The sequence below is a fragment of the Tamandua tetradactyla genome, chromosome 7 (assembly GCF_023851605.1).
Source record: "Tamandua tetradactyla isolate mTamTet1 chromosome 7, mTamTet1.pri, whole genome shotgun sequence".
NCBI lineage: Eukaryota > Metazoa > Chordata > Mammalia > Pilosa > Myrmecophagidae > Tamandua > Tamandua tetradactyla.
Window position 1 is genome coordinate 68,365,265 of NC_135333.1, and position 20,002 is coordinate 68,385,266.

Sequence of the window (20,002 nt, forward strand, 5' to 3'; positions counted from 1 at the left end):
CCCATCTCATGAGGTCCTAGAGAATCAGGGTTACCTGGGACCACCACCCTTTCCTATCGGCCATGTTCCCCACGAACAATTTGACATTGCCTTGTTCTTCTGTGTTCTGTCTTGTTCACTTAAAACCCTTACTGGCTGAGTCCAAGACTGAAGGAAAAAATGGCCTCCTGGGATAAAGCTAGGAGCAACTGGCTTCCTCCATCACACTTCTGCTCTGAGAGATGGAATCAGCCCTAATCAGATGCCTCACCAGCACGAAGCACACTCTGTCCACTCCCAGGCTCCCTGTATGGCTGCTATTTGTTCTGTACTTATTTCCACTTTTCCACAGCTCTGCCTTTGGAGCCCCAACACCTAAGTATCTTCCTGTTCTCCCCCACCAGATCCAACGCCTCAAGGCAAGCCCTGGCTCTCGTCTTTTCCCTCTGCCTCATGGCCAATGCACATGCCGACAGACTGAAGGACCTATAACCTGGAGACACCAGGCTCTTTCCTGGGCCTGGTACCAAACACCTCCTCCAAGATGCACCAAGGATTTCCTCGCCACCCCCACCTTCAAAGACTGAAAACACAGCCACCCCACCAAGTTTTTCCTTACAGAGAAGAAACCAGCTCGTAATAGCCCCTTTCTCACACCCCCACAGAAAAGATGAAAAGCATTCATTGATAAGCTGTTTGCTGCCAACTGAAAAACCTATGTGTAGCGTCGATATCGGACCCACTCTTTCATCTTCATCCACCTGCACAGGCCACTTAATCATCCCACACAGTTGTCCACCCACACTGCTTCTGAGGTCTTGGAAGAGAGAAACCTTCTTGCAAAGTGACCAGAGAAGAGTCTACTTAATCACAGTAATTGGGGATGGGAGGAGTGACAATGATTAGGGATTTAATCAGTGAGATTTAGATTAAAAATATGGGAGCCATGGGGCAACGTGGACAGAATGGTGAGCATTCCACCTGAGGGGGGGGGAGGGCTGATTTAATCAAAGGACTTAATAAGAAGCCTTCCAGTCTCTGCTAGGTCCTTAGGTGGGCAGCTCCCTGCTCCAGGTCTATTCAGACAGGATGGAGGCGAAGGCATACACTGAAATTGCAACTGCTGAGATTTTGGTTGGAAGCAGAGAACGTTTTGGGAGCCCAAAGAATGGGTTTCCTGAGGAGCGTCAAGGGGAACCGTGGCGGCAAAGCATGAGAACAGATGCAGGAGAGAGGATAGGCCACCTTGAGCCCTTTCCAGGCTGACAGCAGCCTTTCCGGGAAGTGACGCCCACTGCAGGCCCGCGCTGGTATGACCACGTGGAGAGGACAAGGGGTGTCAGGAAATGCGTCCTGGGTCCGGGTTCCCGCGGCTTTGCAAGCAAAGGCGGAGGCGGGTCGGGTAAAGGTGCATAGCCACTAAACCGCTCTTCAGCTTCCTAACAGCACTTATCCCCCGCGATGGGGAGAAAACCAGGAGGGAAGGGGAGTGGGATAGGGGAGAGGGTGGGAGGGAGAGTGGGGAGAAGCGAGTCTAAAGGAGGGGGATGGAGGGGGGTAGTTGGAGAGGAGACAACCGGAGGGGAGGGAGCTGGACAGGGTAGGATGGAAGGGAGGTGGGTGGAGGGGCGGGGGATGAACTGAAAGGGGATGGAGGGGAGGGGTTGGCGGGCCGCTGACTTACGGCACTTGCTGTGGTCCATCCAGCCGTAGAGCACCATTCCCTGCTGCGCGCAGGTCCGGGCGTACTCCAGGAAAGCGGCGCACGGGCATTCCAGCCCCTGAGCGCACTGGCACAAACTCCTTTCACACAGAGCCACGAAAGGCTCAGGATCCACCAAAGGGTGGCAGCGAGCGAACACCGAAGCACCCTTCAGAAGCTGGCACTGCTCCCAGAGGTCCTGCGGGAAGAGAGAGGCCGTCCTCAGGGAGGGCACGCTGGTGGGGCCCTGGGAGATCCCAGCGTGGCCTGAGTGTGCAGCTGTGATGATTTCGCCCTGCTGGGGAAACTGAGGCAGCTTCCTCAGGACGGGGACACCACTGGCAGCACCTATACATGCCGATGGACATTTGTTAACTTAATCACCCCACCCATCAGAGGAGAGATTATGCGCCTGCTGTGTGAACTGAGCCAAGACTATAGTTGGGTGCTGGACTGACCCCTGGAAATGCAGTCTCGGGCCCTCGAATTGCTGTGGCAGGGGGTGCCCTATGAAAGGAAAGAGGAGAGAAGGGGGGGAGGGAAGGGAGGTGAAAAGAGCACTGTCCTGTAAGTCAGGCCATTTGGTTTGAGAGTCCAGTAATGCGGTTCACCACTCTTCTGCATAAGTGAGGGCCTGGGAGACAAGGGTCTTCTGGGGTTTTTTTTTAAGTAGATATTCAAGGTCTTACTCCCAGAGTTTCACATTCAGTAGGTCTGGGATGGGGCTCAGCAGTACGGTTTTTGAATATTCCTTAGGCAATTCCAATGTCCACAATCCCCATCAGCAAAACAAGCGAGGATTCTGTGAAATGCCCCAGAGCTACTGAAAAAGGCAAAAGCTATCCTTGGGTTTTATCACTTGGTTGATACCCTCAACCTCATAACACAAGGCAGGTCGGGGATGTTTGCCTTGTATTACTTCTGTTTAATGATGTCCGATTTATTTTTTTGTTTGTTTCACAGTTTACCATCTCTGAAGTTGGGGTGCATCTAACAATCGGTAGCATTGTAATTTAATTAACAGCTTTTCCTTTCTTAGGGGTACATAAAATAATGATATGTCTTAAAATCAACAGTCTTAGATTTGACACAATACAGTAATATAAATAGAAATGATCCCCAGCGAATGCATAATTTCTTCCATGCAAATGCATGCTCTCTAAATGGAAGGCAGCAATTAGTGAAAGTACTTATGACCTTCAGCTAAAAAGTAAGAAGGTTAAGAGTATCTAAATGGGAAGGCCAAGCAAATCAGTAGTGCTAAAGGGAACAGGATAAAAGAAGAAACTACCGGCTTTGAAAAAAGGGAAATCCGATCAGCTCAAACTACACAAAGAATCGCCAGAGCAAGCCTGTGAACTTCGAGAGCCAGTGGCCTGAGCCCCGCCGTGGGCCTCCTCTTTTGCAGCACAGTGGAAAGTAGTGCTGCCCACCCTCCACAAGACACGCTGGGGTCCCCAAGAAAGCCGTGCCCTGCCCACAGCGCCAGTGTGTTGACGCCCTGCCCCTCACCTTTCCTGCGAGTCCAACAGAACCTGGAGAGCAGGGAAGAATGGCACAGCAGGCTCCACAGCCCTCCCGGGGGGACGTCCAGGGCCCAGCCCTGCTCACTGGTCTGGACACAGCCAGTCTCCCCTCGCCTTAGAAGCAGCAGCGGGCGTGGGCTGCAGAGCTGCAAAAGTGCAGCAGGCCGACTAGCAGTGAGGGCATTTAGCAGCTCTCCCCCGCTGGAAGCCTGTCACTGGTACCCATGCTCCTCCAGGACTCCACTCCTCTGAGTGACCTCCATCGGGTCGGAGACTCTGCACGCACCCAGGCCTCCTGGTACGGCTGTGAACAACGTGGAGACTTAAAGCCCAGTCCGGCTCGCTCGCTGGCAGGGGAGACCTAGGCAAATCACCTCACCTCCTTGGACGGGGGTGTCCTGGCATAAAGTGGGAATATTCCCAAAGCTCACACTTCCTCATGGAAGGGTGTCCCCCTGACACCCCAGGGCCAGACATGTCATCCACAATCAATGAATGAGGACTCTGGGAAGCTTCCTATGACCAGTTAGATCTCAGATGGATACATTTATCCTACTGTTGCCATTCAGAGCATTTTAACCAGGGGGAAACTGAGGTTTCTGAAGGCCAGGACGAGTGACAGAGGAGGCAGACTACCCCTGGCCTTGTCATGACTCCGACAACCCTGGATTCTAGTTAAGTCTCATCCACACATTGGTCTGGGACCTTGGGCTGATTATTTAACCCTCCTTCTCTGTAAATGGGGATAATAATGGTAGATCCTATCTGATTAAATTGTAAAGAAGATTGAATGAAATAAGGCAGATGAAAGGTTTAGCCCAAAAAATGGTGACCCCACATCATCATCATCATCATCATCATATCATCATCATCATCATCATCAATATCCTGATGATGGGTTTATCCCCCAGAATGGTCAGCAGGACAAAAACGACACCTCTGCCCCATCCCCATCTCCCTGGGCTGCGTGGGAAGTGAGTGGTTGCCATGGTGATGTTATCACTTCACTGGTATCTTGGGTACTCCATGGTGAACAGAGGAGCTGCCTTCGTTAGTCTTTTATTTGGGACATTCACACTCCTCCAGAACAAAGGCTTCTTTCTAGTGGGGGAGAAGGGAGCCTCTCCTCTTTGTAATAGGTCTGAGAACCTCCATCCCTCACTGGCAAGTGGCAGTTAAGGGAAGGAGGGCTGAGGCTTGGGGCATTTTCTTTCCCCATCCTGCCACACCACTGCCCTATAAAAAATGCCCCTTGGGAAATGAGGTTGCTGAACTCTAAAGGGCACCTGAGGGTGTCTGAGAGAGAGGCCCAGATGCTCAGCCTACCCTCCTCCCCAGCCACAACCTGGAGCAGGAAAATAGCTCTAAAAGACAACTCGGGGGGGTTCCTAGTGACGGCCCCCATCACCTGTGCTGTAGAACAGTGTGGGGAGGGCCAGCCACGCACCGCAGGACCAACCCCTCCAGGTACAGGGCTCAGAGACCTGTTGGGACACAGCATCAGCCAGAGGAGAGAAGAGACCCCAGGAGTCCGGACACCCTCCACCCCCCTTTCAGAGTGATGGTGAGGCAGAGTCCAGCATGGCCCGTCTCCAGCTGGCCCAACTCAGTCTTTGCTCAAAGGAAAAGCGGGAACAGCACTCCAGTACATTTCCTGGGAGTTCCCTTGAGGTATTTAATGGTTTGCAAAAAGCTTTAGCAAGAAGGGTGTTTTCTGATGATTTGCCTGTAGGATGGGAGTGGATTTCTGCAGAAACAGCCACCACCCTTCTTAAAACAATTCCTTTGACCTCAACTCTTTGTACCTGAAATCTGGCAAGGGTTTTCTTTCCCATGAGGAACTGGAGGGCAAGTCTGTCATCAAACCTTGTCGCCCAGCTTGGGCCGCATCTCCTAGAGTGAGTGCAGTGTGACAGTGGGCAGGAGTCCCAGCACCCGGGGCAGACCTGCCGCAGCATGTGGCTCAGGAATCTGTGGGTGCCACTCCCAGCTTTCCCCAAGCTGCCACAGGTGATCCCGCAGGTCAGGTGGGGGAGCGCCACAGAAATAAGCTTAAGGTGGCGCTGCATCATGGGCTCTCAGACACTGGCAGGAAGGTGGCGACTGATGCCTTCCCTCAGCATGCATTTACTGAGTGGCTTCGAGGTTTCCAGCAGCAGTGTCCTTCTAAAACACAATCGGATTATGTCCCACCCATGCTTACGAAGCGAAGTCCCAGCTCAATGAGGACACAGCAAGGCTAGATGCTCTGCTATCTGATCCCAGTCTACCTCTCTACCCTCGTCCCTGCCCACTCCCCATCTCAAACGTTCCTGGTGCTTCCTGAATATATCCCAATGTTTCATTCAACAGATATTTACTGCATACCTACTATGTGCCAGGCACTGTGCCACCAGGTGCAATAGAAAGCAGACTTGGTCCCAGCCATTGTGAAGCCTCGGGGAAATCAGCGTGGGGATTCCACCAGTCGCTGAACATGTCTATTCCAGCTATGCATTTCGGAACTGGGCCAGTAACCACAAGATGGGACCCACTGGACATTGTGAGGTGGACCCGAGCTAAAACTCCATTGGCCACTGACATCCATAAGCCCCTACTCTGACTGGCGGACCTCAGCGATGTTTTGATTCTCCTAGAATCAGAATCAGTGTCTAGTAATCCCCCTCAAATCTGATTATTTTCTTTTCCCAAATGCATAGTCACCCTGGCAAAGGTAGTAGATCTCTTTGGGGAAGGCTGGAGAGAGAGTCACAGTATAAATTTTCTGTGTGGCAGGGTCCTTCCTGAAGGGCACCAGGGCTCCCCTTTATTTAAGGGGTTCTGGATCTATACACTGGCTCCTTGAGGGGCCTTGAGTCTCTGTTTTGGTGATTCAAGTTAGACTTCTGTTCACTCGCCCTGGGAATCTCCCACATATAGAGGTCAAGTAAGACTTTAGAGAACTGTCCATCTGCTTGTCCTCTAGAGGACACCAGGATCAGCTACCAATTAGCCAAAGCCATAGGTCTCCGCGAGTCAGGCTTTTCTGAGAACTGCTTTGGCCCATCTGTCCATCACGGTAGCCACACCCACCCCATCTCTGGTGATGAAGTGCGGCCACAAGTCTTGCCACCCCAGGATCCCATTATCTCCATAGCATTCGGGGATCCCGGTTCAGGTGGCAGCAGTTCCCACTGTAATTTCCAATCTATAGTGAAGAATGACCACAGAGCTTTTCCAGGCAGCTGGGGCTCCTCTCGCAAATTTACTTCTCACAGTGGTGGTGGAAGGTATATGCTCCGGAGCCTCCCAGGGTGGGCAGGTAGTTCTTACATGATAAAATCCCCTTTTCCCATCTCCTCTGCCCTCCCACAGCTCACCTTTCTTTTGCTGGCTAACTCCTCCACTCCACCCTGCAGCAGTTCGGGAATCACCTTTTCCAGGCAGGCTGCTCTTACCCCTTGTCCCACCCGTGGGTGAGCCATTCCTACGGCACTCTGGATGCTCCCCCTTGTGAACTGAAACTGTCCATTTCTGTGGCATCTCCCCCATTTCCCTGCCAGCTTTTTTTCTGTGGGGATGATAAGGAAGTGCTGAGTCCAAACCTCACAGTATTGCGCACTAAGTCATTCTCTCCAGTTTTTAAGATGCTTTTGATCTACCTGGACCAGGTGTTTCCCTAAAGAACATCTATGTGACAGTCTGACCTCACTGTCCCCATTTTGGTGGCCAATGAGGGCAGGAAGACACCTGCAGCCGAGATGCTAGGAATGGCTTCCTAAAAGGAAGCAAATTCTGAACTGGGCCCTGGGGTGTGACTTAGCTTGGAGGGCAGGAGGGAGGCTGTACCAGGTGGGTCCAGGGCAGAAGAGAGCAGAGCACTGACTGCTGAGCCAAACCCTGAGACTCCAGTGTTGTCAACAGAAGCCCCAAGAAAGGCCCGGCTGCCCTCTGGGATGTCATTCCAGTAGCTCAGTGCCCTCCACCTTCTAAGCAGGTGGTTACAGCCCCTGTGACATTATAGACCTGACCGAACTCTCCTTGAGTAACCTAAGTTCTCTGCCTCTGCCCACACCAGCACACCCATCCGCTGTTCCCTGAGTGAAGTCTTCACAGACGCCTTCCTCTAGTTTTCCCCTGTCTACTGCATCCCCACAGCACTGTAGGAATTGGTGACACCAGGGGTTCACTTTCTCCCAGCCATGCATGATTTAGGGACATCTCCCATGTACCCTCTGTTCCTGCAGAAATTGGGCCCATCAGCGTTGGGGCGGGCAGAGCAGCAGGAGACAAGCTCCTAGAGATGTGGAGCTGCTGGGGCTGTAGACTGATGGAATCCCCATGCCGGGAGTCCATCCTTAGACCCTCTGCCCATGTCCCTGCCTTAAGGAGAGGCTGACCGCCACCCCCCACAATTGACGACACTCTCTCCTAGCCCACTAAAGAAAATTTAGTTTTCAGAGACCACCTAGTCACCCAATTCCACAAAATGGCCCTTCAGAGGCCAGAAGACACCTTCAAAGAACACAAATCTCAGAGCAAGGCTGGATAAATATGGCCTTTCAGATTTGGAAACAGAGGTATGGGGAGGGTAAAGTATCAAGGAACGCCCTAGGCACCCCCAAGATCCTTTTAGGGGTCCGTGAGGTCAAAACTACTTTCGTTTTCTCCGCCGGCCCGCCGCGCGGCGCCCAAGCCCCGCAGCAGCCGAGCCGCCCGACCTCCTTCTCCCCTCTCTTTCTCCGCCGGCCCGCCGCGCGGCGCCCAAGCCCCGCAGCAGCCGAGCCGCCCGACCTCCTTCTCCCCTCTCTTTCTCCGCCGGCCCGCCGCGCGGCGCCCAAGCCCTGCAGCAGCCGAGCCGCCCGACCTCCTTCTCCCCTCTCTTCCCCCTCCTGCTCCGGCTGCTCTCCAACCACCACGGTGCCCTCTTCCCCCGCCTTCACCGTGCTCCTCCGCCACCAGCCTCGACAGCCTTGCCGCCCTCACCTTTCCTCCTCCAGAACAGCTACTGGGGGAGTGGAGATAATACAGAGCAGCTCCCGGAGCCACGACGGATATCAAAGGGACAGCGGACCCCATCCTGGAACGGCTGACTATCTGGGAGAACCAGCTCCGGTGAGATCACCAAGGGGCACGGGCTTTCCTGGGTGGGACGACAAGCGACCGGAGTCCCTCCCTTCCACCTTCCTGGGTCAGCTGGTAGAATTGGACAGGCGGTCCCCTTAGGCCGCGGCGGCTGGTGCCCCCACCACACGAGGCCCCCCGGAACAACTGAGATAGTTGGGTCGGAAACCCCCAGACTGCGGAGAACAGTGACCGGGGGATCCCTTCCAAACACGTGACTCCCCCGTCGGCTGGGAACAGTGTACTCTCCCGGGCTGCGACAGCTGGCGCCCTCCCGCCACGCTTGGTGCCCCGCGCCGACTGGCTAATTTGGCCGGACGCTCTCCTGTGCTGCGACGGCCGGCGACCCTCCCCATGTTTGGAACCCCGGGCCGGCTGGCATTCTTCCAAGACGCTTAGGTTGCCGAACCTCCCCTACGGCGAGAGTTTTCCAGAGTTGAGGGACCCACAGCAACTTTCGCTGGTGGAACCCACAGACAGGCGTGTGCCACGAGCGCCACCTACTGGGCAGGATAGGAAGAACAGAACCCAGAGATTGCGCAGAAAAATCTTTCAAGCTGTGGGGTCGAACACCCGGGGAAATCTGACTAAATGCCCAGACGCCAGCAGAAGATAACGGATCACGCTCAGAAAATTGAACATATGGCCCAGTCAAACGAAGAAACCAATAGTTCAAATGAGATACAGGAGCTGAAACAACTAATGCTGAATATACGAACAGAAATGGAAAACCTCTTCAAAAATGAAATCGATAAATTGAGGGAGGACATGAAGAAGACATGGGCTGAACATAAAGAAGAAATAGAAAAACTGAAAAAACAAATCACAGAACTTATGGAAGTGAAAGATAAAGTAGAAAAGATGGAAAAAACAATGGATACCTACAATGACAGATTTAAAGAAACAGAAGATAGAATTAGTGATTTGGAGGATGAAACATCTGAATTCCAAAAAGAAACAGAAACTATCCGGAAAAGAATGGAAAAATTTGAACAAGGTATCAGGGAACTCAAGGACAATGTGAACCGTACAAATATACGTGTAGTGGGTATCCCAGAAGGAGAAGAGAAGGGAAAAGGAGGAGAAAAACTAATGGAAGAAATTATCACTGAAAATTTCCCAACTCTTATGAAAGACCTAAAATTACAGATCCAAGAAGTGCAGCGCACCCCAAAGAGATTAGACACAAATAGGCGTTCCCCAAGACACTTACTAGTTAGAATGTCAGAGGTCAAAGAGAAAGAGAGGATCTTGAAGGCAGCGAGAGAAAAACAATCCGTCACATACAAGGGAAACCCAATAAGACTATGTGTAGATTTCTCAGCAGAAACCATGGAAGCTAGAAGACAGTGGGATGATATATTTAAGTTACTAAAAGAGAAAAACTGCCAGCCAAGACTCCTATATCCAGCAAAATTGTCCTTCAAAAATGAGGGAGAAATTAAAACATTCTCAGACAAAAAGTCACTAAGAGAATTTGTGACCAAGAGACCAGCTCTGCAAGAAATACTAAAGGAAGCACTAGAGTCAGATACAAAAAGACAGAAGAGAGAGACATGGAGAAAAGTGTAGAAAGAAGGAAAGTCAGATATGATATATATAATACAAAAGGCAAAATGGTAGAGGAAAATATTATCCAAACAGTAATAACTCTAAATGTCAATGGACTGAATTCCCCAATTAAAAGACATAGACTGGCAGAATGGATTAAAAAACAGGATCCTTCTATATGCTGTCTACAGGAAACACATCTTAGACCCAAAGATAAATATAGGTTGAAAGTGAAAGGTTGGGAAAAGATATTTCATGCAAACAACAACCAGAAAAGAGCAGGAGTGGCTATACTAATATCCAACAAATTAGACTTCAAATGTAAAACAGTTAAAAGAGACAAAGAAGGACACTATATACTATTAAAAGGAACAATTAAGCAAGAAGACATAACAATCATAAATATTTACGCACTGAACCAGAATGCCCCAAAATACGTGAGGAATACACTGCAAACACTGAAGAGGGAAATAGACACATATACCATAATAGTTGGAAACTTCAATTCACCACTCTCATCAATGGACAGAACATCTACACAGAGGATCAATAAAGAAATAGAGAACCTGAATATTACTATAAATGAACTTGACTTAACAGACATTTATAGGACATTACATCCCACAACAGCAGGATACACCTTTTTTTCAAGTGCTCATGGATCATTCTCAAAGATAGACCATATGCTGGGTCACAAAGCAAGTCTTAACAAATTTAAAAATATTGAAATCATACACAACACTTTCTCGGATCATAAAGGAATAAAGTTGGAAATCAATAATAGGCGGAGTGCCAGAAAATTCATAAATACATGGAGGCTCAACAACACACTCTTAAACAACAAGTGGGTCAAAGAAGAAATTGCAAGAGAAATTAGTAAATACCTAGAGGCAAATGAAAATGAAGATACAACATATCAAAACTTATGGGACGCAGCAAAGGCAGTGCTAAGAGGGAAATTTATTGCCCTAAATGCCTTTATCAGAAAAGAAGAAAAGGCAAAAATGCAGGAATTAACTGTCCACTTGGAAGAACTGGAGAAAGAACAGCAAACTAATCCCAAAGCAAGCAAAAGGAAAGAAATAACAAAGGTTAGAGCAGAAATAAATGAAATTGAAAACATGAAAACAATAGAGAAAATCAATAAGACCAGAAGTTGGTTCTATGAGAAAATCAACAAGATTGATGGGCCCTTAGCAAGATTGACAAAAAGAAGAAGAGAGAGGATGCAAATAAATAAGATTAGAAATGAAAGAGGAGACATAACTACTGACCTCACAGAAATAAAGGAGGTAATAACAGGATACTATGAACAACTTTACGCTAATAAATACAACAATTTAGAAGAAATGGACAGGTTCCTGGAAAGACATGAACAACCAACTTTGACTCAAGAAGAAATAGACGACCTCAACAAACCAATCACAAGTAAAGAGATTGAATTAGTTATTCAAAAGCTCCCTAAAAAGAAAAGTCCAGGACCAGACGGCTTCACATGTGAATTCTATCAAACATTCCAGAAAGAATTAGTACCTACTCTCCTCAAACTCTTCAACATAATCGAAGTGGAGGGAAAACTACCTAATTCATTCTATGAAGCCAACATCACCCTCATACCAAAACCAGGCAAAGATATTACAAAAAAAGAAAACTACAGACCAATCTCTCTAATGAATACAGATGCAAAAATCCTCAATAAAATTCTAGCAAATCGTATCCAACAACACATTAAAAGAATTATACATCATGACCAAGTAGGATTCATCCCAGGTATGCAAGGATGGTTCAACATAAGAAAATCAATTAATGTAATACACCATATCAACAAATCAAAGCAGAAAAATCACATGATCATCTCAATTGATGCAGAGAAAGCATTTGACAAGATTCAACATCCTTTCCTGCTGAAAACACTTCAAAAGATAGGAATACAAGGGAACTTCCTTAAAGTGATAGAGGGAATATATGAAAAACCCACAGCTAATATCATCCTCAATGGGGAAAAATTGAAAACTTTCCCCCTAAGATCAGGAACAAGACAAGGATGTCCACTATCACCACTATTATTCAACATTGTGTTGGAAGTTCTAGCCAGAGCAATTAGGCAAGAAAAAGAAATACAAGGCATCAAAATAGGAAAGGAAGAAGTAAAACTATCACTGTTTGCAGATGATATGATACTATATGTAGAAAACCCAGAAAAATCCACAACAAAATTACTAGAGCTAATAAATGAGTACAGCAAAGTAGCAGGCTACAAGATCAACATTCAAAAATCTGTAGCTTTTCTATACACTAGTAATGAGCAAGCTGAGGCGGAAATCAAGAAACGAATCCCATTTACAATCGCAACTAAAAGAATAAAATACCTAGGAATAAATTTAACCAAAGAGACAAAAAACCTATATAAAGAAAACTACAAAAAAATGTTAAAAGAAATCACAGAAGACCTAAATAGATGGAAGGGCATACCGTGTTCATGGATTGGAAGACTAAATATAGTTAAGATGTCAATCCTACCTAAATTGATTTACAGATTCAATGCAATACCAATCAAAATCCCAACAACTTATTTTTCAGAAATAGAAAAACCAATAAGCAAATTTATCTGGAAGGGCAGGGTGCCCCGAATTGCTAAAAACATCTTGAGGAAAAAAAACGAAGCTGGAGGTCTCGCGCTGCCTGACTTTAAGGCATACTATGAAGCCACAGTGGTCAAAACAGCATGGTATTGGCATAAAGATAGATATATCGACCAATGGAATCGAATAGAGTGCTCAGATATAGACCCTCTCATCTATGGACATTTGATCTTTGATAAGGCAGTCAAGCCAACTCACCTGGGACAGAGCAGTCTCTTCAATAAATGGTGCCTAGAGAACTGGATATCCATATGCAAAAGAATGAAAAAAGACCCATCTCTCACACCCTATACAAAAGTTAACTCAAAATGGATCAAAGATCTAAACATTAGGTCTAAGACCATAAAACAGATAGAGGAAAATGTTGGGAGATACCTTATGGATCTTACAACTGGAGGTGGTTTTATGGACCTTAAACCTAAAGCAAGAACACTGAAGAAGGAAATAAATAAATGGGAGCTCCTCAAAATTAAACACTTTTGTGCATCAGAGAACTTCATCAAGAAAGTAGAAAGGCAGCCTACACAATGGGAGACAATATTTGGAAACGACATATCAGATAAAGGTCTAGTATCCAGAATTTATAAAGAGATTATTCAACTCAACAACAAAAAGACAGCCAACCCAATTACAAAATGGGAAAAAGACTTAAACAGACACCTACCAGAAGAAGAAATACGGATGGCCAAGAGGCACATGAAGAGATGCTCAATGTCCCTGGCCATTAGAGAAATGCAAATCAAAACCACAATGAGATATCATCTCACACCCACCAGAATGGCCATTATCAACAAAACAGAAAATGACAAGTGCTGGAGAGGATGCGGAGAAAGAGGCACACTTATCCACTGTTGGTGGGAATGTCAAAGGGTGCAACCACTGTGGAAGGCAGTTTGGCGGTTCCTCAAAAAGCTGAATATAGAATTGCCATACGACCCAGCAATACCATTGCTAGGTATCTACTCAAAGGACTTAAGGGCAAAGACACAAACGGACATTTGCACACCAATGTTTATAGCAGCGTTGTTTGCAATTGCAAAGAGATGGAAACAGCCAAAATCTCCATCAACAGAAGAGTGGCTAAACAAACTGTGGTATATACATACGATGGAATATTATGCAGCTTTAAGACAAGATAAACTTATGAACCATGTAATAACATGGATGGACCTAGAGAATATTATGCTGAGTGAATCCAGCCAAAAACTAAAGGACAAATACTGTATGGTCCCACTGATGTGAACAGACATTCGAGAATAAACTTGAAATATGTCATTGGTAACAGAGTTCAGCAGGAGTTAGAAACAGGGTAAGACAATGGGTAATTGAAGCTGAAGGGATACAGACTGTGCAACAGGACTAGATACAAAAACTCAAAAATGGACAGCACAATAATACCTAATTGTAAAGTAATCATGTTAAAATACTGAATGAAGCTGCATCTGAGCTATAGGGTTTTTTTTGTTTTTGTTTGCTTGTTGGTTTGTTTGCTGTTGTTGTTTTTTACTATTACTACTACTTTTATTTCTTTTCTTTATATTAACATTTTATATCTTTTTCTGTTGTGTTGCTAGTTCCTCTAAACCGATGCAAATGTACTAAGAAACAATGATCATGCATCTATGTGATGATGTTAAGAATTACTGAGTGCATATGTAGAATGGTATGATTTCTAAATGTTGTGTTAATTTCTTTTTTTTTTTTTCCGTTAATAAAAAATAAAAATAAAAAAAAATAAAAAAAAAACTACTTTCATAATAATACAAAAATATTATTTGTCTCTTTTGCTCTCATTCTCTGAAGAGCGTACAGTGGAGTTTTCCAGAGGCTACGCAATGTGTGATGTCACAACTGATTGAACACAGATGCAGATATGAGAATCCAGCTGGCTTCTATTAAGACAGACATTAAAGGGATTTGCAAAACTGTAAAACAATGCCATTCTTCTCCCTAAATGTTTTTGTTTTGGATATATAGTTTTTATTTAAAATGTTATATTAACAGGTGATGGATTTATTGTTTTTAATGAATAAATAAATATTTAAAATTTTTCCATTTTACTATCTAATATACTAAATGCCAACAGATACAACCTCCATAACCAAAATCTCTCTGGGGTCCTCAATCATTTTTAAGGGTAAAAGGGGTCTTGAGACTCAACCATTTGAGAGCTGCTGTGTTAGTGAAGGGGGTGGCTGAGTAAGGCCTCAAACCCCGATTGCATTCCACAGCCCAGCCCCCGTCCCCAAGCCAAGGATCACCTGGTTCCCCACCCCCTCAACGTGCCCCCCCTCCCCACCTCGCCTCCAAAGGATCAGATTAGAAGGCAGGATCACACAGTAGATATGGCACAGGTTTTAGAAGCAGAGTTGGGTTAGAGTTTCAAACCTGTCACTTCCAAACTGTGTGAATTTAAGAAAATTATCTCAAGTCTCTGGACCTCTGTTTCCTCATCTGTGAAGCAAGGCCATGTGGAAGGGACTGAAAGCTGTTCAGAGCACCTCCTTTCCCCTTCTGTCTGAGTCACAGAACCTCCAATTTTCAAATTTCACCTGGGTCATCCGGAATAAGGATTACCTTTCAGCACAAAAGGACAGGTATTGTATGATTCCACGTATGCGAAATATCTAGAATAAGTGAGTTCATATAGACAGAAAGAAAACTACAGGGTACTGGGGGCCGAGGGCAAGGGAAATGGGGAATTAAAGCTTTTGGGTGTAGAGTCTCCATTTGGGGTAATGGGAAAGTTTTGGTATCAGATGGCGGTGATGGGTAATTGGGAATGTAATTAATACCACTGAATTATATACTTGAAGGTGGCTAAAATTGTAAATTTCTGTTGTATATATATTACCACAAACAATTTTTTTAACAATGGAAACACAGAACAGGTAGGAAGAAAATGAAAATGAAACCCACGTGTAATTCCAACATCACAAAGTAGCACTATTAATTTCTTCCTGTATTTTCTAGTCTTTTTTAAATTAATAACAGCTAAAATCAGAATCATATTATATAAAACATTTTGTATCTAGCTTTTCTCACTTCGCTTTTCACATTGAGCATTTTCACATCTAATTTTCCCTAAAATTTTAAACACATCGTTGAAAAGAAATTGGAATATCTGGAAAAGCAGGATAAAGAAAATGACAGTCATCCATGACTCCATCTTCCAAAGATAATCACTCCTAATATTTTGATCTCTTTGTTTCTGGTCATTTTCCCTATGTATATTATTAAAAACAAAACTGGATTATACTTTACATACAGTTTGTAAATTATGATATTTTTGTGTGAAAATTTTCTGCAGTTGTTCAACAAACATTCACTGAGCACCTACCATGTTCCAGGGACTGGGGCAAAATGGTAAATAAGACAGTCTTATGGAGAAGGAAGATAGTAAACAGGCAAAAATACATAAATCATCCTGAGGGATAAGTGCTATTGAGAAAAAGAAAACAGGCTTAGGAGACAGAGACCGAGGAAGAGGACGCTGGCTACTTTGTAGAGTGGTCAAAGAAGGATTTCCTGAGGAGATGACACTTGGGCATACCTCTAAATAAAATACAGAGAAGTGCTATATCATTTTCTTCGATGTTGTGTTATTTGCAGTTTATTTCAGCATTTTAAATGCTTAACTTGTGATTTTTTTTCATTCTAAATAAATATTTGCTTTTACTGTTAAAAAAAGAAAGTTCTATCTGTCAGCCTCCCTTGCAAGTGGGTAAACCCATCTGACTAATCATTGCACTTAACAGGATATAAACAGAAGTGTTATGTGTAACTTCCAAGAAGTGTCCTCAAAAGAAGAGGGTATTTCCTTCTCAGTCCTTTCTCTTCCTACTGTTGGAATTTGGCTGTAATGACTAGAGCCTGAGCTGCCATCTTGGACCAAGAGGAAGAAGCTACACGCTGTAGACAACAGATAAACAAGAGAGAAGGACCCTGGATCCCTGACACCATGGAGTTCTATACTGACCTGGACAAACTACCCTTGAGCTTCTCAATATGAAAGAGAAATAAACTTCTATATTGTTTAAACCATTGTTACTTAGGTTTTATCACTCAAACAGCTGAACATACTCCTAACAAACACAGATAGCAATGCCTATCTTAGATGATTGCTGGAAAAAAATGTAAATGAAATTACACTGGGAAAGCAACCAATTACTTGTTACTATTACCCTTTGCCTGCTGTCAATACTAGACAAACAGCTCGCTGGAAGATGGCCTCTCCTCAGCTCTCTGCTAAGCCAATCTGGCAGATAAACAAAAATGAGGGTTGGCTAATTTGCACCCTTCTAGCATAGCTACTTCTGTCTTTCTTCATCCCCTGCCTGTGATGCCAGAAGCTGGGGAGAGAACTCCAGCCTCAGCCCCATCAATCCATGAGCTCACCCTGCCGGAGTGGATGTGCAGACCCAACTGTGGCCCATCCTAATCGCATTTTCAGTTCATTAAAGAAGTCCAGGCCTCTTCCCCAGAGACACTAGGCCGGTTCCATGGAGGGGGAGAGAAAACAAGCATATCTCCCTAGTGGCCGGCAGGGGAAAGAGAAAAGCAATAGCACAGATCTGAAGCCTCGCTATTTTGTTTGTTCCCAAACAGCTGACAAAGGAAATGGGAGGGAGGCATTCCTAGGACAGAAGTGAACAAAGAAAGAAGGATATAAAATATAAGTATAAGATTGTTCAGCCAAGCCCTGATGTTTCCATTTCTGGGGTGGATGTCCTGGGGCTGCCCCTGGAGGAGGTGTGGAGGTACCTGGAGCCAAACTGGTCCAAAGTAGTGGGTTCAAGAATTCACTATGGTGGCAGGAGATAATTTCTCTTTGGTCAGACTACAAGGATAGATGGGGGAGGGTTGCTAATGCTATTTATATCTTCTGGCTAGCCTGGAATTATTCCTACCCACATTCCAAAATCCAGCTCCCAAAGACCCTTTGAAGCTGTTTGGTAGATTTCCACCAAATGGGTGGTTTTAGGGGAGTCAGACATTTCTCCCACTGAGATAGTTGGGATATAGTTGGTTGAGAAGCAGGGTAACTGGATATGTCACAGAAGTCCCCCAAACCAGGGAGAAATGGCCAGGGAGCCTTCCCAAGGACCCTCCTTAGTCTCTGCCCCAGGGCTCCTGGGAGGCACTTGAGTAATGGGACTCTCAGGGATCAGAGGCAGGGCTTGGCTGGCAAGGAGGACAAGGGCCAAGCCCCATTCCCCTGACTTCCATTTGGGGTCTGCCCACCATCTGGGGACAGAAAAGAGCCCTTCCCTCTCCCACCCAGGAAGCACCCTCTGTGATGAGAAGCTTACTTGCCCTAGCTTCTAAACCATCAGGACTGTCTAACCATTCTTTTGGCAATCTGTCACTTACAAATTTGTCATGTCACCCATGACAGCACTTGCCTTGTTATTTTCATGGTTGCTTAATTTGTCCTATGTGTCTTGTCCTTTGAACAACATGGTTCACATCTGCCTTGTACAGTTTAGTATCATCCAAACCATACAAAACATCTTTATAGATATGAACTGATGGGCACCATCAGATTCTTGCCCATTCTGGTCCTCAGCAGGGGAAAGAAGAGGGAGAAGAAGGAAGCCACCTAAGAAATAATTTGTTAGAGGATTGGGGGTTGTTAAGTTAGGGGGGCATTTGAACTAAAGTTTTGAGTACTAGGGCCTCATCCAGCTTTCCTTGGGGGTTTATCAAATTAGTCCCTGAAAAGGCCAGGTTCTGTTTAATGAAACCCATGGCAACCCCTGGTCTCTGCCATAAGGCTGGAATCCCAAAGCAGCTGTGGCCAAGGTCGCCACTGCAGCACCACAGCCGTATCAGCTCACCCCCTTCGGTCCCCTTTCCCCATACATTCAGGTAAGTGAACTTGCTCCAAAAGGAGATGGGTGCTCATTCAGCCAGGTGGAGCTCAGTTTACCATAGAGAGAGAAGATGGAGTGCAGAGTGGGAAAGCAGCTCACATGAGGACACACTGGGAATCAAGGAAACCAGGGACAGGGACAGGACTCTGGAACCTCAGTTACACACAGCAAATAAAGTTTCATTCCTTAGCCTACATAAAACTTGGTTCCTTTGTGAGAGCAGTTCTTATTCTGCAAAAGGGAAAAGCTGAGTGTGGGTGGGTGGGTGTATGTGCATGCGCCTGTGTTCAAACCCCAGCTCCCAGCTGTGCGTCACTTGAGCATCCTATCTGTAAAATCAGTTCACAGTGCTCCCATCTCACAACAAGTCCCAAAGGGGAAATCCTGGGTTACAAGGGTCTTTCCTTGAGATTTATCGTCCCTCCCTGAGCCAGACTCTCCTGCCACAAATGGTCTCTCAATGAATCACTATTCTTCCAAGCAAATGAATGTAACAAAATTCTCCCCAATCTCCAAGAGAAGTCTATTCAAGGTCAAATCACCCAAGCAAGTGAATGGAAGAAGTAGGAAGAGGAAGCTGGGATGCTGGGGTAAGGCTGGCCATTAAGCCACTGCACTTAGCACCTCCCTTGGTCCTCTGTGCTTAAATGACCTCCCTCCACACCTGTGAGCTCCCCTTCCAGCATGACAGAGAGCAGAAATAGGGGAAAGAGCTGGGTACATCCTTTGTAAACAAAAGGTTTGCACAAATTTAATGAGGACATGAAGAGTGAATTGCCTTGTCTTAATAGTGTGGTATTTTGTGTGCCTTTCTGCGCTATTGAGGAGACAGGGTTATGGTTATTCAAAGTAAGCATGAATGTTTACAAATGTCAGCTTGTGAGAGGCAGGTGATTTCCCAGGAGGAAAAGGAATCACATGTGAACAGCGTGCTAGTACCGAGGATGGAGAGCGGGTTCTGCAGAACGAGGGGTGTGTTGGCAGGAGCAGAAAATGTGAAGACATGAGCAGCAAGAGAAAAGAAAGAATAAAGTTTGCATTGACCGAATCAACACCAATTTTGGAGGCCAGCAGAGAATGAGAAAGCTGGGGCTGGTAGGGGACTGACGGGAGTACAATTGGACTTGAACTTCTGGATAAGAACTGGAGAAACTAAACAGAAAGGACCTTGCTTCTCCAGAATCAGGGGCACTGAGGGATAAAGCTTTAGCTTGAAATGATGACAAAAAAGAGATTTATCATGGAGTCGAGAAGGGATGCAACGGGCTGAGCTCCACATCCCAGCAAGGGTGTCTCTAAGTCTTGACTCTTAAGCTGGGCCAATGTTCCAGCAGAGCCTGTCCACCCGGTATAATTGGAGGACAGCATGCATGCAGTGGGTAGGAGTCAAACCAGATGCCTTCTAGAATCGCCTCTGATTCTGAGTGTCTGTGAGTCTTGGCTTCCTCACATTAATGAAAAGGCATTTCCTATGCTCCAGACAGATGCCCCAGGGTGACGCTGCTGAAGGATGACTCACAGCTGGGAGGGGGAGCACTAATTGATGCTCTCTGCTTTCTCAATAAAGGCTGTCTTTGAGGATCAACTCCCAGGGGGTGTGTACAGCAGAGCACCTGACAGACT

General features: G+C 46.0%; 1 protein-coding gene across 1 annotated transcript in view; it reads right to left on the reverse strand.

The window, feature by feature from the left end:
- VWF (von Willebrand factor) overlaps positions 1-20,002 on the reverse strand; it is a 149,630-nt gene that overhangs the window by 107,346 nt on the left and 22,282 nt on the right. Inside the window, exon 7 of the mRNA XM_077169776.1 lies at positions 1,664-1,880. Within this exon, the coding sequence (XP_077025891.1) occupies positions 1,664-1,880 (217 nt within the window). The remainder of the gene's footprint in view (positions 1-1,663; positions 1,881-20,002) is intronic.